The sequence below is a fragment of the Ornithorhynchus anatinus genome, chromosome 20, assembly GCF_004115215.2.
Source record: "Ornithorhynchus anatinus isolate Pmale09 chromosome 20, mOrnAna1.pri.v4, whole genome shotgun sequence".
NCBI lineage: Eukaryota > Metazoa > Chordata > Mammalia > Monotremata > Ornithorhynchidae > Ornithorhynchus > Ornithorhynchus anatinus.
In genome coordinates, this window is record NC_041747.1 from 1,261,212 (window position 1) to 1,283,486 (window position 22,275).

At 51.2% G+C, this 22,275-nt stretch overlaps 1 protein-coding gene across 1 annotated transcript in view; it reads right to left on the bottom strand.

Annotated features, from left to right (window-relative positions):
* The window catches only part of LOC100089996 (mitochondrial intermediate peptidase), an 80,151-nt gene that overhangs the window by 52,525 nt on the left and 5,351 nt on the right, over positions 1 to 22,275 (bottom strand). The window contains exons 2-10 of the mRNA XM_029048157.2: positions 21,277 to 21,450; positions 19,393 to 19,481; positions 17,095 to 17,181; positions 16,743 to 16,806; positions 11,862 to 12,044; positions 10,557 to 10,713; positions 5,909 to 5,957; positions 4,765 to 4,825; positions 3,958 to 4,010 (exon numbers count right to left, since the gene is read on the bottom strand). Of these exons, the coding sequence (XP_028903990.1) occupies positions 3,958 to 4,010; positions 4,765 to 4,825; positions 5,909 to 5,957; positions 10,557 to 10,713; positions 11,862 to 12,044; positions 16,743 to 16,806; positions 17,095 to 17,181; positions 19,393 to 19,481; positions 21,277 to 21,450 (917 nt within the window). The remainder of the gene's footprint in view (positions 1 to 3,957; positions 4,011 to 4,764; positions 4,826 to 5,908; positions 5,958 to 10,556; positions 10,714 to 11,861; positions 12,045 to 16,742; positions 16,807 to 17,094; positions 17,182 to 19,392; positions 19,482 to 21,276; positions 21,451 to 22,275) is intronic.

The window sequence follows — 22,275 nt, forward strand, 5'->3', positions numbered from 1 at the left end:
TAGAGCTGGGGATAATCAGGTCAGACACAGTCAAAGGAGGAGGGAGACGGGTATTGAATCCCCATTTACAAATGATGCAACTGAGGCCCAGAGGAGTTAAGTAACTTGCCCAGAGTCCCAGAGCAGACTAAGGCTACTAGTCAGGCCCCGGGAGTTGAAAGGTTGCGCAGAGCCACTCCAATCCCCTGTGAAGGCGACCAGAATCAGCCCGCGCTGGTCCTGATCCCCTGCCACCCGACTCGAGGCTGGGATGAACCCTCAGTTCCCCTCCAGCCTTGGGATTCTGCCAGGGCTGCGGACATGCTCTTGCTAAAGATACCTTTAGGGAAGAGGATGAAGGGTGGTCCCACGGCCCCAGATGGCTCTAGGAGGCAGGGGGAAGGGTTTGTTTGCGGCCCCCTCGGTCCGCGGCCACAGAACAGGGCTTGCTCTCCTTTCACTCCACTGGGCGGTCCGGGCAACCACGGTTGCCTCCCGGCTGATGAAGGAACACGCGGGGTCTGTACACACCCGGGCTAATCACCCTACACTAGAACTTCAGGATACGCCCACATTAAATACCCTCTCGTTTGAAGCTGCAGCATATTCCAGAGAGCGTGTGCTTAATCGCCGAGTACCTAACCTCTCACGTTTCCCAAATTACCAATTCCTAATTAGGCACCAAATCCCCACACTTCAGATGTCTCCCTCCGGTGCCTGCTAATGCCCGGCCTTCGGTTACAAGGCAAGATAATAACGTTGGTATTTGTGAGGCGCTTACTATGTGCCGAGCACTGTTCTAAGCGCTGGGGGAGACACAGGGGAATCAGGTCGTCCCACGTGGGGCTCACGGTCTTAATCCCCATTTTACAGATGAGGTAACTGAGGCACAGAGAAGTGAAGTGACTTGCCCACAGTCACGCGTGTACGATGAGCCCCGTGGGGGTCAGGGGCTGTGTCCGTCCCAGGGCTTAGGACAGTGCTTGGCACTTAACAAAGAGATAACAAATACCACGGTTACTACCATTATTATATGACGAGGCATTTTTCTAAAGCAAAGGAATGAATATATTTTAGGTCACCCAACCTTGGAAACGGTTGTTTTTTCCAAAACCACGATCCGGTTCTGACCAGTGACCAAGCGCAGAAGGAATCACTTAGCCGGGCGCTTGGCTCATTCACCACCCTGGTCTTAGGACACCTCCTTCTGCCCAATTCTGAGAAGAGCACGCAGTCAGTTCTCCCCTGACAACGGGCAAAAGGATCGACGAGAAGCCACTGGCGAAAGACCGTCTTCCATAGCCGTAAACCCATCTCTGAGGACGGCACGGGCACCTGGAAGAGTGGGCGGCGTTAGATAAAAACTACCTTTGGTAGATCTGAGGCTCAAAAATGCCCGTCCGGAACTAGCCAAACCAAAGTCGCATCTAGCCCAGAATTCGGCTCCAAATTTGGCTCAGAGGAGCAGTGGAAGGCTGTCCTCCTCCTCGCCACCCACCCTGTGGAAGCCCGTCCCTGACATCCCTAACCTTTCCCCCCACTAAGCCTCTGGACCCTCTTTCTAGTCAAAGTTTTTCTGAACTTATGGAAATTTTGTGTCGGCAGAGCTTCCGGGGGCAACAGCCCATCTGCTTACCATCTGCTAGATCTTGGGAAAGAATCTGCGCTTTGCCTCTCCAGTTTCCAGGTTATTTATTTATTTATTTTACCACCCCATGCTGGTTTTCCAGTTCTACAGAGTATCGGAAGCACTCAGACGCGGAGGAAGAATCCACGTTTTCATTCTAAAAAATGTCAGGGTGTTTCATTAAGCGAAAGCCTCCTGCCTTCTATGGAAGAGCTCCCCCAACCACTGTGTCACTGGGGACGCGAGGGAGATCTGTAAATGTGCTTTGGGAGTCTCAAGCATCACCATTTTGTCTCGATTAGGGCACGAGCCCAGGGTCTTATATCAATCAATAATAATAATACTAATAATGTTGCTATTTGTTAAACGCTTACTCTGTGCAGAGCACTGTTCTAAGCGCTGGGGGAGATACGGGGTCATCAGGCTGTCCCCCATCGATAGTACTGACTGAGCAGTTACTATGTGCAGAACGCTGAACTAATCCCTTGGGAAAGGAAAGGTTCCCTCCAAGGATATCAGCAGCGTGGCTCAGTGGCAAGAGCCCGGGCTTGGGAGTCAGAGGTCGTGGGTTCTAATCCCGCTGCCGCCGCTTGTCAGCTGTGTGACTCTGGGCAAGTCTCTTCACTTCTCTGGGCCTCAATGACCTCATCTGTAAAATGGGGACTGAAACTGGGAGCTCCACCTGGGACAACCTAATTACCCTGTATCTCCCCCAGTGCTTAGAGCAGTGCTTGGCACATAGTAAGCGCTTAACAAATAACGTAATTATTATTATTATTATTAAAAAGAATTAGAGGACACGACCTCTGCCCTGAAGTAACTTATAGTCTAGTAGAGGAGAAAGACAACCAAAATACATTACAGTCAGGAGGAAGAAAGAGGGAGGGGAAGAAGGAACGAAGGAAAGAAGGAAGGAAAGGAGGAAAGAAAAAGAGAAAGAAAGAGAACGAAAGAGAAAGAAAGAGAGAGAGAAAGAGAGAGAGAGAGAGTGAAAGAGTGAAAGAGAGAAAGAGAGAAAGGGAGAAAGGAAGAAAGGAAGAAAGAAAAAAAGAAAGATCTATGCATGTGAGTCAGTCAATCGAATTTATTGAGCACTTACTGCGTGCAGAGCACCTGGACTAAGAGTTTGGGAGAGTACAATATAACAGACACATTCCCTGCCCCCAACAAGCTTACAATCTAAAGGGGGGCATGAGAGCGTAAGCACGTTCAGCGTTTCCAGCTCCCTTGCCACTCCTGCTGCTCTTCCTTTTGACTCGTCACCTTCTCTGCTTACTAAAGGTTTGGGTGCCGGGGATGGGAACTAGGATAATGTGAATGGAGAAGGCTGGTGAACCAGGGAGGTGAATGGAGGGCTACAGACTGAAAAGGGTCGAGAAGCTCTGCCCTTCTTTCCTCCCAGTCCCCTTGGCAACGAGGCCCTGTCAGTTACCGAGGGGATCTGATGTTGGGAGCCTCCCATCGAGAGCCACGACGCGATGAGCTGCGGCTCGGCTCTCAGTAGACCCTGAAGAAAAGACCGGACGGGTCGTGGCTACTGGCCGAGAGACATTTCCTTGGGTTCTCCACCAAAATCCTCCGAAGATCAGGAGTCCCAGCCAGGAATGGAGTGGGGTCAGTAAGTCCAGGGCACAGGACGCGAGTCAGGTGATCGGGCGGGGTCGGTTTACATTCTCCAGGGTTCTGAGCAGTGAAAGCCTTAGGGGTCCACAGGCTCAGGATTGCTCCCTCCCTGGATCACCCTGTCATTTATTCATTCGTTCACTCACTCGTATTTATTGAGCACTTACTGGGTGCAGAGCACTGTAGTAAGCGCTCGGGTAAGTACAATACAGCAACAGAGAGAGACAGTCCCCGCCCATAACGAACTCACAGTCTAGAGAAGCAGCATGGCTCAGTGGGAAGAGCCAGGGCTTGGGAGTCAGAGGTCATGGGTTCTATTCCGGACTCCGCCACTTGTTTACTTTTGTATTGGACTCTCCCAAGCGCTTAGTACAGCGATCTGCACACGGCAAGCACTCACTAACTACGACCGAATGAGTAACGGTGATGGGGAGCACACGCAATATGCACTCAGTTCTGCCAGAAAGTACATTTTCGCCCCGCGTTTCAGCTAGAGCACGACAGCGGAAACAGGAAATGTTTTCCCAACAACACGCACCTGCCTGGACCCGACGCGGACCAGCTACGGCCATGGACAGTGCAAGAGGGCGGGTCTTCCACGGTGCAGGTCCGGCGAGGTCACACCCACACACCCCACCGTGCCCACCGGGCAGGTAATTTAGAGACTGCATTATAGAACGCGGCAACAGTTCCCATTCTCATCCCCGTGACGAGCCCAGGAAACTCACCTCTCAGCACGCAGGACACCACTGTAATAGGGGTGGTCCCAAGGCATCAATTCCTGCAACGCAAAGATCCAGTTTGTCATGCAGAATTGTTCTGGCGCATGCTCACCCATTTTTTCCCCCAACTTAGTAAACGCCCGGCAGAAATTCAGCCCTGCCGAGGAAACGGTCATCAAACTGGATGGCGGGGGAAAAGCAATTTTTATCTTCCGTAATCCACATCCTGGAAGTCAGGACTTGGCCGTTAGAGCGGAAGCTCCTTGAGGGCAGGGAACCTGACCCTTCTCTGTTTTGTGCTCCCCTGAGCTAAGTACAGAGTACCGCGCCCGGTGGGTGCTGGTCAAATGCCACCACCCAGGGCTTTTCCCCCCGCCTGGCAACCCCTCATCGTCAGCCAGCCACAGAGGGGGAGCCAGAAAGAGAGAGGCATTAGCGCACCCACCCCAACCCTGGCAAACCCCGTACGGCACAGGCAGGGGGTCAGGCTCCCCTGATATTGAAAACAGCACCTAGAAGCCAACGAGGCTTCCAACAGGTCGGGAGCATGCCGGAATTCATACCGATACTGAAAATGGGATTTAGGATTTTGCAAACACAGACAACTCAGGTTTAATTTTCCGTAGTGCGTTTTCAGGACGCTAAATAGCCACTGGATGCAAATCCCAGCCACTGGATGCAAATCCCAGCCACCGGATTATATAAACCTGCAATTTTCATCACAGTAATAAAGATGAAAGGCGATTATCCCAGGCAGTCTGCAGCTGGTTTTCATTACACGAAACTACGTTCCCCAAACACAGTATCACTTACTGAATTCTGGGGATTTAGCTTCATTTTCATCCCTCTCATCATCTCAAAATCCTTTACGGCCCTGTAAGACAACGTTACCATGGTCGGTCATGAAGTCGGCCTTCGACGATAACATTGAAAAAATAAATCGTTTGGCCTCGTCTCCTCAAGAGACCGAACTGGTGACAGCACACGGTGGAAATGCAAGCCAGTTGGGTTTGAGCTTCTCCTCCCCGGCCCCTCCCACCAGCCCAACCTCAGAAATTGGGAGCCCACTGAGGATCCTCTTAAATGCCTGGAGGAGGCTGCAACGGTGGAATGGTTAGTCCCTAAAGAGGGGGCAATTAGAGGGAGCTGGACTGGGAGGACGTGGGACCAAAGGGATGAGGGATCGGTTACCCCCGGCCCTCAAGGGACCAAGAGCCGCTCACCGAGAGGAGAAATCTTCTGTGGATATTCTGAGGCAGGGAGACGGCGGGAGAAAAGGGAAGGCCATGTAACCCCCAACCCAGTCCCGGGTAGAGGGCTGTGTCAGCACCATTTCCACAGCTACTCCCTTCCTGGCACGACGGGGCCTTCCCCATCCGGCTCGGTTCCATGCCCCCAGGCTCTTGCCTGCTCCCGGGGTGGCCAGAGCGGACTCCCGCTTTGCCAGGCAGTCTCTGCACTCCCGCCAGGACCCGAGGGAGCAAGGCCACTTTGTAACTCTCTCCTCTTGGCTCTGGGGATTGGGATGAGAGGGAGGGAAGGAGGGAGGGATGGGAAGGGGGGAGAGGTCGGAAGTGTCTGTCCTCCATATCAGGGAGCAGCTTTGAAATTCCCCACAGTTGGCTCCGGGGCTGGGAAGGGAAGGGGGGGAGGACTGTCCTCTACGGCAGGACCCAGCAGGGCCCCAATCTCTGGCATGCCCAGGTGGTCCTCTCTGGCCGTGAAGGTCTGGGGGCTTTCCATTTCAAAGGAAAAAAAAAAAGAAAATGATGTCATCACTGTGAATCTTGAAGAGCTTTTTGAACATTAATTATAAACCAACCAACTAGGCTACGCTCACTGAACAAAAGGGAATGAATTCTCCCGTTGAAGGGCACGTCCTCTGACACACCTCGCAAAAGAAGCTCCCGAGGCGGAAAGCACATCAAATCTCGGACAATAAAATATGCCTACTAACCTTTCAGAGAGCTTGTCAGACAGTTTATCGAGGAACTGTGTTACAGTCTCTAGAAAACAAATGAAGAAAGGATCAGGCCAATCTTCCAGACCAAATATCGGGATTTCGGTTCTCCTTTTTAAACACTGGACTCATTCATAGGAAAGCAGGCTTACCCAGCCACTCCAGACAGTTCATCATTACCAAGCTATTCCCGAATGGAGGCAAGATAGGGATAAGTGTAAGGCAAGGTGAGGTACAAAAAGTTAGACCTGCCTGAAGCTGAATAAGGAGAGAGCAAAGCATCCAGGAACACATCTGGAATGTTGAGAAGAACATGAAAAGGCATGGAAAATTCCAGTTCGGAGGAAATTCTGACTTACTAGAGTGAAACAAATTAGGTCCACCTTCTCTTTAAAAATCAAGTGCCGTCAGGCGAAAGGACCTATGTAAACCAGGAGAAGGAGCTAGAAATTTTGACGGTTCGCTAGCGATACTAAAATCAATCAGCTAAAATCTAGTGCCAAGTGAACAACTGAAAGTTAAGATGAAACTTCCAGTAGAACTGGGCTTTTTGGCCATATGGTGGAATGGACCTTCTTTTCTGTTCAAGGGAGGTCTGTCTTTTGTCATGATTAAGAATGTTTTCATATTCAGACTGTAAACACCTGGTGGGCAGGGACCCTGTCTACCATCTCTGTGGTACTGTTCTCTCCCAAGCGCTTAGCTCAGTGCTTCGCACATAGTAAACACTCAACAAATACAATTAATTGATTGAGTGAATACGGCTCAGGCCTGGATGATTCCAGGGAGATGGCTTTGGTGATTCCCAGATGGGTTGTGTCTGTGGGTTGAAGCTCCTTTACTCCTTTCCCCGCTCTTGGCCTGCAATACGAGCTTCGTTGGAGCAGTGGAAAAAATCTGGATCCTTGAGTCAGGCCAAGCCACGTAACTTTCCCAAAAGAGGCCAACCCAACGGGGCTACAGGAAGAAACACTTCACTTTGGTGATCCCATACAACATGGCACTACGATTGTTTTTCAGAAAGTGAATTAGGGCTCTGGAGGAGGCAGCTGGGGGGGGGGGGGGGGGGGGGGGGCCTTGATTGAAAGCAAAGAGCTAATTCCCGAATATCTCAGTCTTTTTATGGTATTTGTGAAGCTTCTTCCACGTGTCAAGCTTTCTGTTCTAGGTGCTGGGTTAGACACAAGCTATTCAGGTTGGACACGGTCCCTGTCCCACATGGGGCTCACAGTCCTAATCCCCATTTTATATTTTTGAAGTACACAGAAGTTAAGTGACTTGTTCAAGGCCACCCAGAAGACAAGTGACTGAGGCAGGATTAGAACCCAGGTCCCAGGCCTACGCTTTATCCACTAGGCCATGCCGTTTCCAACAGGTTTGCTGCTTCCTAGGAACCTTTCCCATTCGGTCCATCTGTCTTGCTGTGTGTCTGTCAGCATTTACAAACGCCCTTCTAAATCTCCAAGGCATGCTTCTGGTATTTGTCTTACACTCTTGCAAGACAAGACTGTCTTTTGGTCTAATTCTAAGGTCAGGGTCACTATTTGGGAAGCAGCGGGGCTCGGTGGAAACAGCACGGGCTTGGGAGTCCGAGGTCATGGGTTCGAATCCCTGCTCTGCCACTTGTCAGCTGTGTGACTGCGGGCAAGTCACTTCACTTCTCTGTGCCTCAGTTCCCTCATCTGTAAAATGGGGACTGAGACTGTGAGCCTGGCGTGGGACCATCTGATCACCCTGTGTCTACCCCAGCGCTTAGAACAGTGCTCTGCACATAGTGAGCGCTTCACAGATACCGACATTATTAACATTATTATTATTTGCATTTCTATCAGAATTGACCATGCCTTCCTCATCAAACTGGGGGCTTCTGGGCGCATTCTTTCGTCAAACTCCACAGCACCCAGGTCAGGGCTCTGCTGAGTTCTTATATGGCGCTGAGCAGGGTGGCATAGGTCAGAAATGCAGACACAAAGGATACGAAGAATCCATACGGCAGAACACAGGTGTACACTTTTAAAACTCAAGACACCGGTGCTGGGGCTCGTGCTGGCCCTGTGGCTAAACGGCAGCCTCTGACCGAGACCAGGCCCGATAAAAATGGAGCATTACACAAGTCCATGAGGATAAAACCGATTCTGGGGGCACGTGGGAGGGGGGCAGGCAGGCGGATGCAAATCCCTTTGCATTATCATGGGGAGGAAATGCAATCCTGAGGACAAAGAACGAAGAGAAGCAAGTCTCTACTGGCCACGAGACCCTGAGCAAAGCCCGTCAGGTATTTGGGAGCTTGGTTAATCCAACTGTGAAATGGGAACAGCGGACCCTCCCTTGGCCACTCGTCTTGAGCCAGCGGTACAGAACAGCAAACGGTCTTGAATTTAGAGATCCTGAAAACAAATGAATGTTTCACCCCAAAATTGCTCACTGAGGCCTGCCTGGTTGAGCTACCATTTCAAAGCACTTTTCAAGCTTCCCGGAGGAAGGACGCTACAGAAGTGCAAAGTATTATTATTGCCCTTCACTCTTGCTCTTGATAGAGAACCACAAGATCGAGATAAACCACAAGGCATTCCAGGCAGCAGAGGGTGGAGGGAAAGAAACCCTGAAATCAGAAGCAGATCATCCTTTCCAAGTCCCAGCCTCGCCTTGCCAGCGGTTCTCTCGCTTCTGGGCCCCTGGGCTTCTGGGCAGGGCTAGGGAGGCAGCCCGCATTGCTGCACGATCCAAACCACAGTGGAAACTGTTGCCCCCAAACCCGACCACACCCCACTCCTCCTTGAAGTAGAAGAGGCAGGAATGAATGGGTAGAATCTAGGGGGAAGAATAAAAAATATTTCTTAACCACCATTCTACTCCCAGTCAAGGGGGAATCACTGTTCCAAACTCAGGAGGGGGAAACAGCTCCCAAGCAGCCTGCGGCGGTGAGAGAAATCCCTATCTAGAAGGACACTGAACCCATGACATAAACGGTCTGGAGCTGCCTACAACTTCTTTGAGAAGCAGCGTGGCTCGGTGGAAAGAGTCCGGGCTTGGGAGTCAGAGGTCGTGGGTTCGAATGCCGGCTCTGCCACTTGGCAGCTGTGCGACTGTGGGCAAGTCACTTGACTTCTCTGGGCCTCGGTTCCCTCTTCTGTAAAATGGGGGTGAAGACTGTGAGCCTCACGTGGGACAACCTGATTACCCTGTATCTACCCCAGCGCTTAGTACAGTGCTCTGCCCAGAGTAAGCGCTTAACAGATACCAACATTATTATTATTCACACGTTGGAGGGCCATAAACAGACCCGACGCCGGGTTGCACGCCCGGCTCGATTCACGTGGCAGAGGACCTCGCTGCTCGTCAGCTCCTCCACCGGACTCTGCATTCACTGAAAGCGGGAACTGTCTATGCGAACTGTGTCGTACTCTCCCCAAAACTCCGCACCCGATAGGGACTCGGGAGAAAACTACTGGATTGATTGAAAGGAGGCAGGGATCGGGTCCCTTGCTTCTGGAATCAATCACATTTATTGAGCGCTTACTTTGTGCAGAGCACTGAATTAAGCGCTTGGTTCAGTTGGTGGACACCTTTCCTGCGCACAACAAGCTTGCAGTCTCGAAGGGGAGACAGAAATTCATACAAATAGATTATGGAAGTGTACCTAAGTCTATTGGGGCTTATGGAGGAGTGAAGCAGTGTGGCTCAGTGGAAAGAGCCCGGGCTTGGGAGTCACAGGTCATGGGTTCGCATCCCGGCTCTGCCCCCTTGTCAGCTGTGTGACTGTGGGCAAGTCACTTCACTTCTCTGGGCCTCAGTTAGCTCATCTGTAAAATAGGGATTAACTGTGAGCCTCACGTGGGACAACCTGATTACCCTGTATCTACCCCAGCGCTTAGAACAGTGCTCTGCACATAGTAAGCCCTTAAATACCAACATTATTAGTATTAAGTCACTTCACTTCTCTGTGCCTCAGTTCCCTCATCTGTAAAATGGGGGTGAAGACTGTGAGCCTCGCGTGGGACAACCTCATTCCCCCGTATCTACCCCGGCGCTTACAACAGTGCTCTGCACAGAGTAAGCGCTTGACAAATACTAACATTTGTTTTTTTTTAAATCAGGGCAACACAGAAGGGAGAGGGAGAAAAGGAAATGAGGGCTTAGTCGGAGAAGGCTTCTTGAAGGAAATATGCCTTTGAAGGGTAGGGGGGAGTAACTGTCTGTCGGATACGAAAAAGGAGGGCATTCCGGGCCAGCAGCAGGACAAGATCGAGAGGTCGGTGGTGCAGCAGATGAGACGGAGGTACAGTGAGTAGGTTGGCATTAGAGGAGCAAAGAGTGTGGGCAGGGTTGCAGTGGGAGAGTAGGGAGGTGAGGTAGGAAGGGGGAAGGTAACTGAGTGCTTTAAAGTTTCCGTTTGATGCAGAGGTGCTGGAGGTTTTTGAACAGTGGGGAAACATGGCCTGTATGTTTCTGCAGAAAAATGATCCGGGCAGCAGAGTGTAGTGTGGATTGGAGTGGCGACTGACAGGGAGGCTGGGAGGTTAGCAAGGAGGCTGAAAGAGTAATCGAAGTGGGACCGGATAAACATTTTCCCGCGCACTTCCTAGTGAGCTCAGCACCCCGTGACTGATCAACTGTTTGCTCAGTCAAAGACACGTGGACTCACCTGGACTTTTAGCCATAGTTCCTTGAAGAGCTCTATGGGCAAAGGTCGAATACCCAACCAACTGGGCCAAGCTATCCCTGCTGCGCAGAAGTTCCTCCAGACAGTTCAGTTGGCCAGAGTGGGGATGAAGGAAGATCTTATAGGCGGCCTCTCTCATCTAATGACAGAAAAGCACGTGGTTTCTTGAGCTCGAGAGAGATATGCCAAAAGCCATTCCACCCAGCAGCCGAGAAGGCAGGCCTTCTCCCTTCTCCGTGCCACCCTCAGACTCATTCCAGCTGACCTGTTGACAGCTGAAAAATTGACAGGAAATAAGAAGAGACGGCTCAGCCCGGAAGTGTCATTCGAGTTCTAGAGGATCCCAAGATTCGCCGTCGCGGTCCAGAAATAAGCAGGAGGGGGGAGGGGGCGTCTCTTATCGGTGCCCTTGCCATCCTGGGCTGCCCAGCCCCCCGAGTTATGCCAGAGAGTGAAGTCAACCCAAGTGCTGCTGAATTCCACCAAACCCTCCCCGGTTGTGCCTGGGGCAGAGGACACTCTCTCGCTCCCACTGGAGTGACTTTCTTCAAGCAATGCATTTCTGGAAATGTTGATTTCACCCCCCCCTTAGGAGGTTAAGTATAACACTGCACTGACTGAATCATCACCGTTGGGGGCTTTTTTCTACCACGCAACCTTTGGGCAGGAAGGTATCTCACGCTGAGATTTTGCTCTGACATTTATCCTGAAGGGATCTTATTCACTGCATCACCCAAAACGCTTTACGGCATTTAAGAAATATTAAAATGTTGCCTATCCTTACATCGTGATGATCTTTGGGAATGAGAGACCACGGAGGCCATAAAAGAAATTGTTCCAGAGGGAGATCAGTCAAGGACAAATGGATTTCATGCGTCTCAAGCGGTCCAGGCTAACCAGCATGCGAATCAGGTCTATAGAAACGGTTATGCCAAAATAGTCAGCCCGGGGCCAGGGAGTGCTAGAGTCACTTGCCTCTCTCATATTCTGCACTAGAAATAGCTGAAAAAGCACTACTGTCAGTGGAATTAGAATAATCCACGTTTATGTTAACTGAAGACAATAAGGATATATTTAGGGTAGCTTAGACATCTTCTCTAATCACGCCTCGGTCTCAGAGAGCCCAGAGAGCCTGGGCATGACGATTCTTGCATTTATTCACAGTGGATTCCCCAAAAGCTGGTGAGCACGAGGGCTGGAGAAGCTCACCGCAAGCCAGGACAATGCACACCGCAAACCATTCTCCTGCCGGAAGGAAGGCACCAAGCGACAGAAAGAAATACACACCAGATCGTCTGGAGACTCGGCATGGAGGCTGCTGACTTGAGCATGGTCCCCATCATGTTCAAAGTTATAGCGGATGGACTCTGGTAAAAGGTGCTTGGGAATCTTGTTGGGAAGGTGCGTCCCCATCAGAAAAGCACTGCTCAGATCCAGGATTTTCACATTAAGGTCCACGGCCCTCTTACGCTGTCAGGAGAACGAGAAAATATAATTCAACGGTAGATCCCTATTCGCTGTTGGTGTTCCGAGCTTGGTTTGCTACAGTCCCGAAATACAGATGACGACTCAGAGCAGTGACAATTTCTGATTAAATTCCCCGGAGATCGCTTTAAATGCCTCTTTTCTTCTAGCCAGAAAACAGTGCTGACCTCTTTACTTTCGAACATTTTATGACGCTTCTACATGGCTCTGAGATGTTTGCAAGTTACTTTTTCGAAAGAACTCACTTCAAATTCCAAGTTACATTTTATGCCATTTGGGCAAGTGTATACTAAAGACTTGTTCTGAAGAAGGATTTGAGCTACAGGGGGCATCTAAGTGATTTGATGCTTTGAAGGTAATCTGCAACTAGAAAAATAAACTGTCTAGAAAAAAGGGTGAATTTCTCCCATTCTAAGTGACTTGACTGCAGTAAACGCCGTTGGAATCCAGACCTTCATTCTACAACAAAGCCATGTTCCAAGAAACTCTAAGATGCCAGAAACTTCTCGAGGTAGACGTTAATCTGAAACAAATTAGTGGAGAGAGCATGGGCCTGGGAGTCAGAAGGACCTGGTTTCTTTCATTCATTCATTTATTGAGCGCTTACTATGTGCAGAGCACTGTACTAAGCGCTTGGATTGTACAAATCAGTAAGAGAGAGCGAGACGGTCCCCGCCCTTTGACGGGCTTACAGTCTAATCGGGGGAGACGGACAGACGAGAACAATAGCAATTAATAGAATCAAGGGGGTGAACATCTCATTAAAAACAACAGCAACTAAATAGAATCGAGGCGCTGTACATCTCATTAACAAAATAAATAGGGTAATGAAAATATATACAGTCGAGCGGACGAGTACAGTGCTGAGGGGATGGGAAGGGAGAGGGGGAGGAGCAGAGGGAAAGGGGGGAAAAGAGGGAAAAGTTTCTTAATCCCGGCTCCAACACCTGTCAGTAGAGAAGCAGCGTGGCTCGGGGGAAAGAGCCCGGGCTTGGGAGTCAGAGGTCATGGGATCGAATCCCAGCTTTGCCACTTGTCAGCTGTGGGCAAGTCACTTAACTTCTCTGTGCCTCCGTTACCTCATCTGTAAAATGGGGATTAAGACTGGGCGCCTCACGTGGGACGATTTGATTACCCTGTATCTACCCCAGCGCTTAGAACAGTGCTCTGCCCACAGTAAGCGCTTAACAAATGCCAACATTATTATTGTCCGTTATGTGACCTTAGGCAAGTCACTTCGCTTTTCTGGGCCTCAGTTACCTCATCTACAAAATGGGGGGTTAAGACTGAGCCCCATGGGCGACCCGGACTGTGTCTAAGCTGATTAGCTTGGACCTACCCCAGCGCTTAGAACGGTGCCTGTCACATAACAAGTGCTGAACAAATACCATGAAAAATAGCAAAACCTAGGCTTCCGGTTGGTGCTTTTTTTAATAAAAAAAATCTGTAGCCACGAAGAAACCAGAAGAAGCCCGGCCAAAACCAGAAACGTTTCACGCTGAACTGAACAGAGTACTGACACACCTGAAATAACCCGCAATTAAAATCTATTAATGTGTGTTTTCAGGCGGCATTTCACTGGGTCCAAAGGCACCTTCCGCACAGGTCCCGGCTTTGCATCCAACCTTGGTGCGTGGCTTGGCACCATCTAGCGGGGCCAGCTGGAACCAGAATGAATCACAAAGCGAAACTCGACCCTGTTTCGCTCTCTTTCTTCCCTTCCCGTCTATCGCGTGACCCCCGCGGTTGTCGTTTCCGCCCCTCTCTTCTCCCTCTGCCCTGCGCGTGGGTCTGCGGAAGAAGCCGGGTGGGCATTGGTGAAGGCCGGGCGAGAGAGAGAGAGAGAGAGGGGCAGGAGTTCCGGGCATGATGCCATCCCCAGCAGGGCGCAGGGCTCTGGTGACCACCCCCCCTTAAAGGCTCAGGTCACAGTGGCTCTGGCTCCTCCACCCTAACAGGTCTGCTCGTAGATTAATAATAATAACGTTGGCATTCGTTAAGCGCTTACTATGTCCACAGCACCGTTCTAAGCGCTGGGGGAGATACAGGGTGATCAGGCTGTCCCACGGGAGGCTCACAGTTAGTCCCCATTTTACAGATGAGATAACCGAGGCACAGAGAAGTGACTTGCCCACAGTCACACCGCTGACAGGCGGCAGGGCCGGGAGTCGAACCCATGCCCTCTGACTCCGAAGCCCAGGCTCTTTCCACTGAGCCACGCTGCTTCCCCATAAGCAGGGCAGATAAGGGTAATCAGGTCGTCCCGTGTGGGGCTCACAGTCTTCGTCCCCAATTTGATTCTATTCATCGCCATTGTCCTCGTCTGTCCGTCTCCCCCGATTAGACCGTGAGCCCGTCAAAGGGCAGGCAGGGACTGTCTCGGCCTGTCACCAATTTGTCCATTCCGAGCGCTTAGTACGGTGCTCTGCACATAGTAAGCGCTCAATAAATACTATCGAATGAATGAATTTTCCAGATGAGGTAACGGAGGCACAGAGAAGTGAAGTGACGTGTCCACAGTCACACAGCTGCCAAGTGGCAGGGCAGGGATTGGAACCCATGACCTCTGACTCCCAAGCCCGGGCTCTTTCCACTGAGCCAGCTGCTTCTGGAGGGTAGAATATCTGCTTCCTAAATGGGCGACCACTTCCCCCTCCGCAGAACTTCCACCCTGCCCCGAACGGCACCTACCTAAGCCCCATTCCACACCGCAACTGCCAGTCAACTGACAATTCGGGAAGCTGACTCGGGCCTTCCCAGCAGCCGGCAACCATTTACAGGATGGGCCCCCGGCAGAGCCCGCCCATGACAAGAAGTCTCCTACTTTCACCGTACAGCTAAAATCCCGGAAAAAGACTTGCTCAAAGGAGCAGCGTGGCCTAGGGGAGAGAGTACGGTCTTGGACGGCAGAGGACCTGGGTTCTAATCCCGGCTCCGCCGCTCGCCCGCCGCGTGACCGTGGGTGAGTCACTTTGCTTCTCTGGACCTTGGTTTCCTCTTCTATGAAATGGGCATTCGATACCCGTTCTTCCCTCCTACTTGGAGCCTGAGCCCCACGTGAGACTGTGAGTCCAAACTGATGATCCTGCATCCATCCCAGTGCTTGTCACAGTAGGCGCTTAACAAATACCATAATTTGTATCTAGTATTAAAGTCTCAGCCAGCTTCATAATAAACTGCAGTTGTTATAACCCATCTGAAGCAGGGCAACGCGGTGCACTTGGGAGGTGCCCAAACGCCACGGCTACTTAATTCATCGTAACAAAAGAATCCCCCAAACCAAGAGGTCTTGTCCGCGAGCATCAACTGCTTGCCCTGACCAGATGGAAAGAGCCCTCTTACCGCCTGGAAGTGAACTGGATCTGACTGAAGAGCGTCCCGGATCGGAGGGCCCTGTGCTTCGTTGGGGGAGGAAGGGAGGTGGGTCAAGCTCTCTCTCTGCAATAGGCCACATCCTCGGAAAGGCTCTACTCCAACAGAGACCCTCTCCACAAACGGGGGCTCTGACTGTCCGGTAGCTCTGTCTCCCCGGGCCCGGGAGGCAGGGAGGCTGAAACTGCCGGGGGAGAGAGTCGCTCCGGTGGGAGCCCAAGGTAGAGGCGGGCCCTGCTGATCAGAGGGATGCCCCGAAGCCCAACCTGGGTCTTGCCGGTGGGCCCTGGGCCCCTCCCCGGATCCCAAAGTGCTTCAGATCTTCCCAGGCACCGTCGACTCACTGAAACACTCTCTCTCGGTGGCAAGGCGGTCTGGTCCGCCCTGCCGGTTTCGGCAGAATGCGGTGCCACGGTTACAGCCTGGAGAAGAGACTATCCTTCTCCGGGGAAAATGCCCCTCGCTGCTTGTTCGGATTCTCCGGCAGCGTCAAGAGGCTATTTCAGGGGTCGGCTCTCTATGACCTGGTTTCGTACCACCGGACACCCACCGGTGGCCCCGGGGGAGACCCCCATTTGCCACGGGACCTACTCCCTCACGGGACTTCCCTGCCATCGCAGTACCGCACGACTATCCACCCAGAAGTGGAAATCTTGGGAGTGGAGGGTCCACCTCCCTCCCCGACAGCGGACCACAAAGACCTCTCGACTCCCGGCTCTGCCACTTGTCAGCTGGGTGACTGTGGGCGAGTCACTTCACTTCTCTGTGCCTCAGTTACCTCATCTGTAAAATGGGGATTAACTGTGAGCCTCCCGTGGGACAACCTGATTCCCCCGTATCTACCCCAGCGCTTAGAACAGTGCTCTGCACATAGTAGGCGCTTAACAAATGCCAACATTATTACCTCGGCACAAACTAACTGACCCACAGAGCAGAATGATAGAGGGCCTTTTCGGTACCGCAAGAAGATTAGAAGCTTGTACGTATTTATAATGACGGTACGTACTAAGTGCTTACAGTGGTACTGTTTACCAAGCAGTGTGGTAAGTGCTGCGGCAGAAATGAGATAATCAGATCAGACGCAGTCTCCCACGGAACTCACAGTTTAAGAAGGGAGAGGGGACATTTTAGAAATGAGCAAACTGAGCCCCGGAGAGGCGATGACTTGCCCAGGTTCACGCAGCAGGTGAGTGGCACACCTGGAACTAGAACCTGGGTCCCCTGACTTCGGGCGTGTGCTCCTTCTGCTTGGGCATTTTATGAACACATCAGAAACAGAGAATAAGATAAATACGATACGGAAAAGCTTACTTTTTCTTCATCCAAGTGAATTCCACTGATTTCAAAATCCAACATCAGTAGCTCTGCCACTTTCCTAAAAACAGGTAACAAACACTTAAAGAGATCTCATCTACTGCCTAAGTGTATCCATACCTGATGACCAAGGAGACCGTTTCCCACCCGTGACAGCAGGACGGCAGCGTGGGCAGCTGGGACGACTACGGGAGAATTTCCAGGGCTCTGCAGCCAGAATGACCAGATACCGAACCAGTCCCCACCTGAAGCTGAACTAAGCACCCCACGATCTCTCCCTCCTCCCAACAGAAAGCCTCTCCCCACTCCCCACCCACAGCCGGGTCCCCATCAGTTTGGGGGTGAATACCTGGTCTCCGGATCAAGGGACGCCGCCAGCTTGTCATCAGTCAGCAACTTTCTCAAACTCTGATACAATTCCACATTTGTATTTAATCTAAAAGAATTCAGAGTCAAACAGATAAGGACACTGAAGGATTACGGTCCCTCTCGTACTGGCAATACCACAGGCGAAGCCATGGCTCCAAAGCCGGGTTCTTGCCAGGGCCTCTCAGAATGTAAGCGCTCCCTCCCTTTTTGATGGTGACGGTATCTATTAAGCACTTACCGCGGGCTGGGCCCTATGCTAGGAGCTGGGTCCCAACGTTTTGAGATGGGAGCCAATCGCTGCTCACGAGGGGCTCACCAGTCTAAGCAGGAAAGGAGAGCGGGTACCTCTCTGGGGCTCGTGGCCTGGCTGGGGAGGTGCAACATCCCTGGATCGCATTGCAGGAGTAGCGACCGCTTCTCTCCCGGAGAAGGGTCACAGAGAAGGGGGCTGACCCTCCCGCAGGTACCCACCAGGTCTCCCAGGGGGACCAGTCTGAGCTAATCCGGAAAGCGTCGGGGGTGGGAGAGCGGCAGAAGTTCGGGGCTCAGGAGGGGAATTCGGTGTGAGGAGCAGGGGCTGACGGAGCAACCTCCTTCCCGTTCTTGTCACCCAGCAAAGCAGCCTCACTCAACTCTCCCCATCTCCCTTCCCCTCCGCCTGCGGGTCAAGCCAGAGACAGCTGCTGGCTGTTTGCCCTTCCCGGGCCGACTCCTGCCCTCAGCTCTCGCAGAGACGGCAAGCAGCGTGATCCCACCGCTCTCAGAGGAGGCGGCGTGCCCGGCGGGCTGGTCTTTCTGCGGAGGAAGGGCAGGGCCACAGGGCTCGGTGAAGCGACTGCGGGGTCACTGTCGGGGACCGTGGGGCAAGAAACCATCAGAGAGTAGAAAGGCCACTGCCGTAGAGGGTGGGGGCAGAAGAGTGGACTGAGGCTCAGGTTTCAGCCACTGGAAAGAAGGAAGGAAGGAAGGAAGGGGCTTCGCAAGGGAATGGGTTCATCCCTTATTCTAATAATAATAAAGTTGGCATTTGTTAAGCGCTATGTGCAAAGCACTGTTCTAAGCGCTGGGGAGCCCACGTGGGGCTCACAGTCTTTACATACTAGGTAACTGAGGCACAGAGAAGTGAAGTGACTTGCCCACAGTCACCCAGCTGACAAGGGGCTGAGCCGGGATTTGGACCCGTGATCTCTGACTCCCCAGGCCCGTGCCCTTTCCACTGAGCCACGCTGCCTCTCTGCGTAGGATTCTACCCATCCTAGGAAGGCCCAGTTAATCGTCGGTCATCAGAAACGCCTGTGCTTCGGCAGGGCTCGGACCAATCCGCATTCTGCACTTGGGATGGGGTGAAAGTGGCCACTGGGCTTTGGGGAGACGTGGGAAGGAGAGAACTGGCTCTTCCGCTTCTTACCCAAGGTCTCCCAGCTACACCTTGCACCCCTGCCTCCATGGCTTCCCCAGTCGGCCCCTGCACCCGTTTCCGTGGCTCCCTCGGCCCAGCCATCCGCCTCAGCTTTTCCACCCCACCTCATCCCAGATGCTCCTTCTCCTCCACGGCCAACACCATCGTTTGACCAGACCGAGAATTAATTTGCAAAAAAAATACTTGGCAGGATCGCTGGTGCTCTGCCCGGGTGGCATGTACACACAGCGCACACCCCCATCTCTCAGACTACGTTGCTGCACTGCAGGGAGACGTCGGGAGCTCCTACAGAAGGTGAGGAAATAGTCTTGGAGAGATGGCTTGGGAATATCTCATCACCAAGAGGAAGTAAAAAAAAAAAAAAAAAACAAAACAACATCCAGCACTGGGGGCAGGAAAATGCAGCAAAGAAGAGCAATCTTCTTTGAATCAATACCAATACAAAACTGCATCCAGGACCGGGGAAAAAAATCAGCACTTGGAAACACAACTCTAGGGGTTGAAAAGACAAAATGTCATCCCCTTCCCACGATGGAAGCAGCGTGGCTCAGGGGAAAGAGCACGAGCTGGGGAGTCAGAGGCCTTGGGTTCTAATCCCGGCTCCGCCGCTTGCCAGCTGTGTGACTGTGGGCAAGTCACTTATCTTCTCTGTGCCTAAGTTACCTCATCTGTAAAACGGGGATTAAAACTGTGAGCCTCACGCGGGACAACCTGATCACCTTGTATTCCCCCCAGCGCTTAGAACAGTGCTCTGCACATAGTAAGTGCTTAACAAATACCACCATTATTCTTATTATTATTACGATGGAGAATCTGAGGGCCAAGGAGATGGCAGTCAAGGTGAGCGAACAAACATACTTTTCCACCATGGTGCCGACGCTCCTGCATGCCTCGTCCGCAGCCTCTCTGAACGCAGGGTCCGGGTGGGCGATTTTCACAAAGTCAGCCTAGGGCACAGGCAGGGGAAGGAGAGGGAGACGAAGAGGGAGAGAGAGAAAAAACCAGACAGCTTCCCATGGTTTGAACACTTGCGTAAAAATGGAAAGGAATGGAGATAAAGATTCTCCATCTCCACTGTTGGGTCAAGAGCTGGGCCGGGCTCCCCGCTGAGCTAACAGCAAATCTGCTGAACACATACTCTTGTCACTCAAAGAAGTGACTCCACACAGCAGTTGCAGGACACAGTATGCCGGCGTTCACTTTAAATCAACTGTATCCTCCTTCTCAAATGGGTATCACTGCAGACCATGAATTTGCTAGTCCGGGTGCTTTTTCACGGAGAAAAGAGCATCTCTTTCTGTCCAAAACTTCAAGACTGACGACATCACCAGGTTTCCAACCTAGGCTTTTTAGCGATCGGCTGCTCTGAAGTCTTAAAAATTCATTTCCCAAGAACTGTAAAGTTCGTATTTCTAAGTACAATGAACATCAGAATCTGTAATTGCTTTAAAACACTAAAGGAACTCTCATTTCAAAACCATTATACTGTTCACGTTTGCATTTTAATCGCCAACTGCTAAACTTCCATTAACCTGTGAATGGTATTTTTACGGGGTTTTTCCCTTTGAAGGGCAACGTTAATGAATGACAGGTTTACGTACTTGTAAAACTGACACAACACAAAGGATATGACTTCAAAATAGCTTTAATTTATATTCCATCCCGTACTACTGTTACAATATCCTCACTCCAATAAATTCAATATTAGCCGAGGATGCTTGAAAAACGAAGGAAATACAAAAGAATTTAAAAACCACCAAGGATGTGTTAAAGCCCTTTCGAGCTGATACTCCAATTTATATGGGAACTTAGAATTCTCCGGAGGCAGAGCGAGGGGCAGGGAAACGACATGTTTGTCTCTCTGGCTACACTCAGTAAAACCGAAATGGGTATCTGGGAAAAAAAATCGGAAATCAAAGCTAACCGAAGGGAGAAAGGCCGGGAATCCCTCAGGTGGTCTGACGTATGGAGTAGTCATTCCACAGCAGCAAAACGTCAATTTCATTTCTGCTCCAACCCACCGGGTAGCCCCATTCTACCCCGGCAGCAGGCTCTTGGTCCACGACGGACGTGGACAGAACGCAGGCCTGCGAAAGTCAGAAAGACCTGGGTCCTGAGTCCGGTTCGGCCACGTGTCTGCTGGGTGACCTTGGGCAAGTTACTTAACTTCTCTGTGTCCCAGTTTCCTCATCCGTAAAATGGAGATTCAGACCATCAGCCCCAGGTGGGATGAGGACCGGGTCCAACCTGATTACTTGTATCTAGTACAGTGCCTGGCACATAGGAAGTGCTTAACAAATATGGAAAAAAAACTAGACGTGCAGTGTGTACCAAACATCATCTGAGTTTTCTTCAAACTTACAATCAACCCAAGAGCTCTGGGATGGATCGTTACGCACGGTGGGGCTTATTACAGCGCTTATTAGTGCCAAGTACCGAGTAGATTTAAAAAATCATCGGGTCCTTCTGTTTACCGGAAAATGGCCGGCCAGCAAGCCTGGGGCTCTGGCTGAGCCACCGTAAGGTCTGCCCAAAGACCCCTACCACACAGTGCCCTGGAAGAGGACAGGGGAAACGAATAATAACCTTGGTGGTATTCGCTGGGCACTTACTATGCGACCAAGATCCGGGACAGACTCAATCAAAAGAATGTAGCTTCACTGACGGAATATTTAGCATGAAATGAAATCTGCTTTCTTCTCCATTCCAGGGGAAGGGTCACCCCTTCGGAAAGCTCCTTACCAGGTCTGCTACTCGACACAGAGCGTCCGACAGTTGGTCGAAGATCTGCACCGTCTGGGCCCCAGCCGGCACAGCGCACGCCTTGGCCACCAGCCTGTCCGATTCCCGCAACGCTTGTTCTTGGGCCACGTGAAATCCTTCCGGAGAACTCAGCTCGGGTACCCCAAACAGGCCCTAAACAATCCAAAGAGCACAGCCGAAAGGTAAGTACATCAGTAACGACTGATGACAAATTTAGGGTTTCCTGTACATAACCCTGCCTCGGTGAAATATTTTTTTTTAATGGTATTAATCCATTCGCTATGTACCAGGCACCTGTACTAAGGGTTGGAGTAAACACAAGCCAATAATGATAATTATGGTAATCAGGCTGGACACAGGGCTCACAGTCTTCATCCCCATTTTACAGATGAGGGAACTGAGGCACAGAGAAGTTAAGTGACTTGGCTAAGGTCACACAACGGAAGGGTGGGGATTACAGCGCAAGTCCTTCTGATTCCCAGCTCGGGGCTCTATCCACTAGGCCAGGCTGCTTCTCAAACCTTGGCATCAATCCATCAACTGTACTTTTTGAGTGACTACTGAGCGCAAAACACTGTATTAGCTGCTCGGGAAAGTATACTATATCAGAGCTGGAAGACAGATTCCCCGCCCACAACAAACTTTTAGCTTAGAGGGGGATAAAGACACATACAAATTATGGATAAGTACATAATTCATTCATTCAATAGTATTTATTGAGCACTTACTCTGTGCAGAGCACTGTACTAAGCGCTTGGAATGTACAAATCGGTAACAGATAGAGACGGTCCCTGCCCTCTGACGGGTTTACAGTCTAATCGGGGGAGAGAGACAGACAAAAACAATAGCAATAAATAGAATCAAGGGGATGGATGAACAGCTCATTTAAACAATAGCAAATAAATAGAATCGAGAGCAAATAAATAGAATCGAGAGCAAATAAACAGAATCAAGAGCCAATAAACAGAATCAAGATAA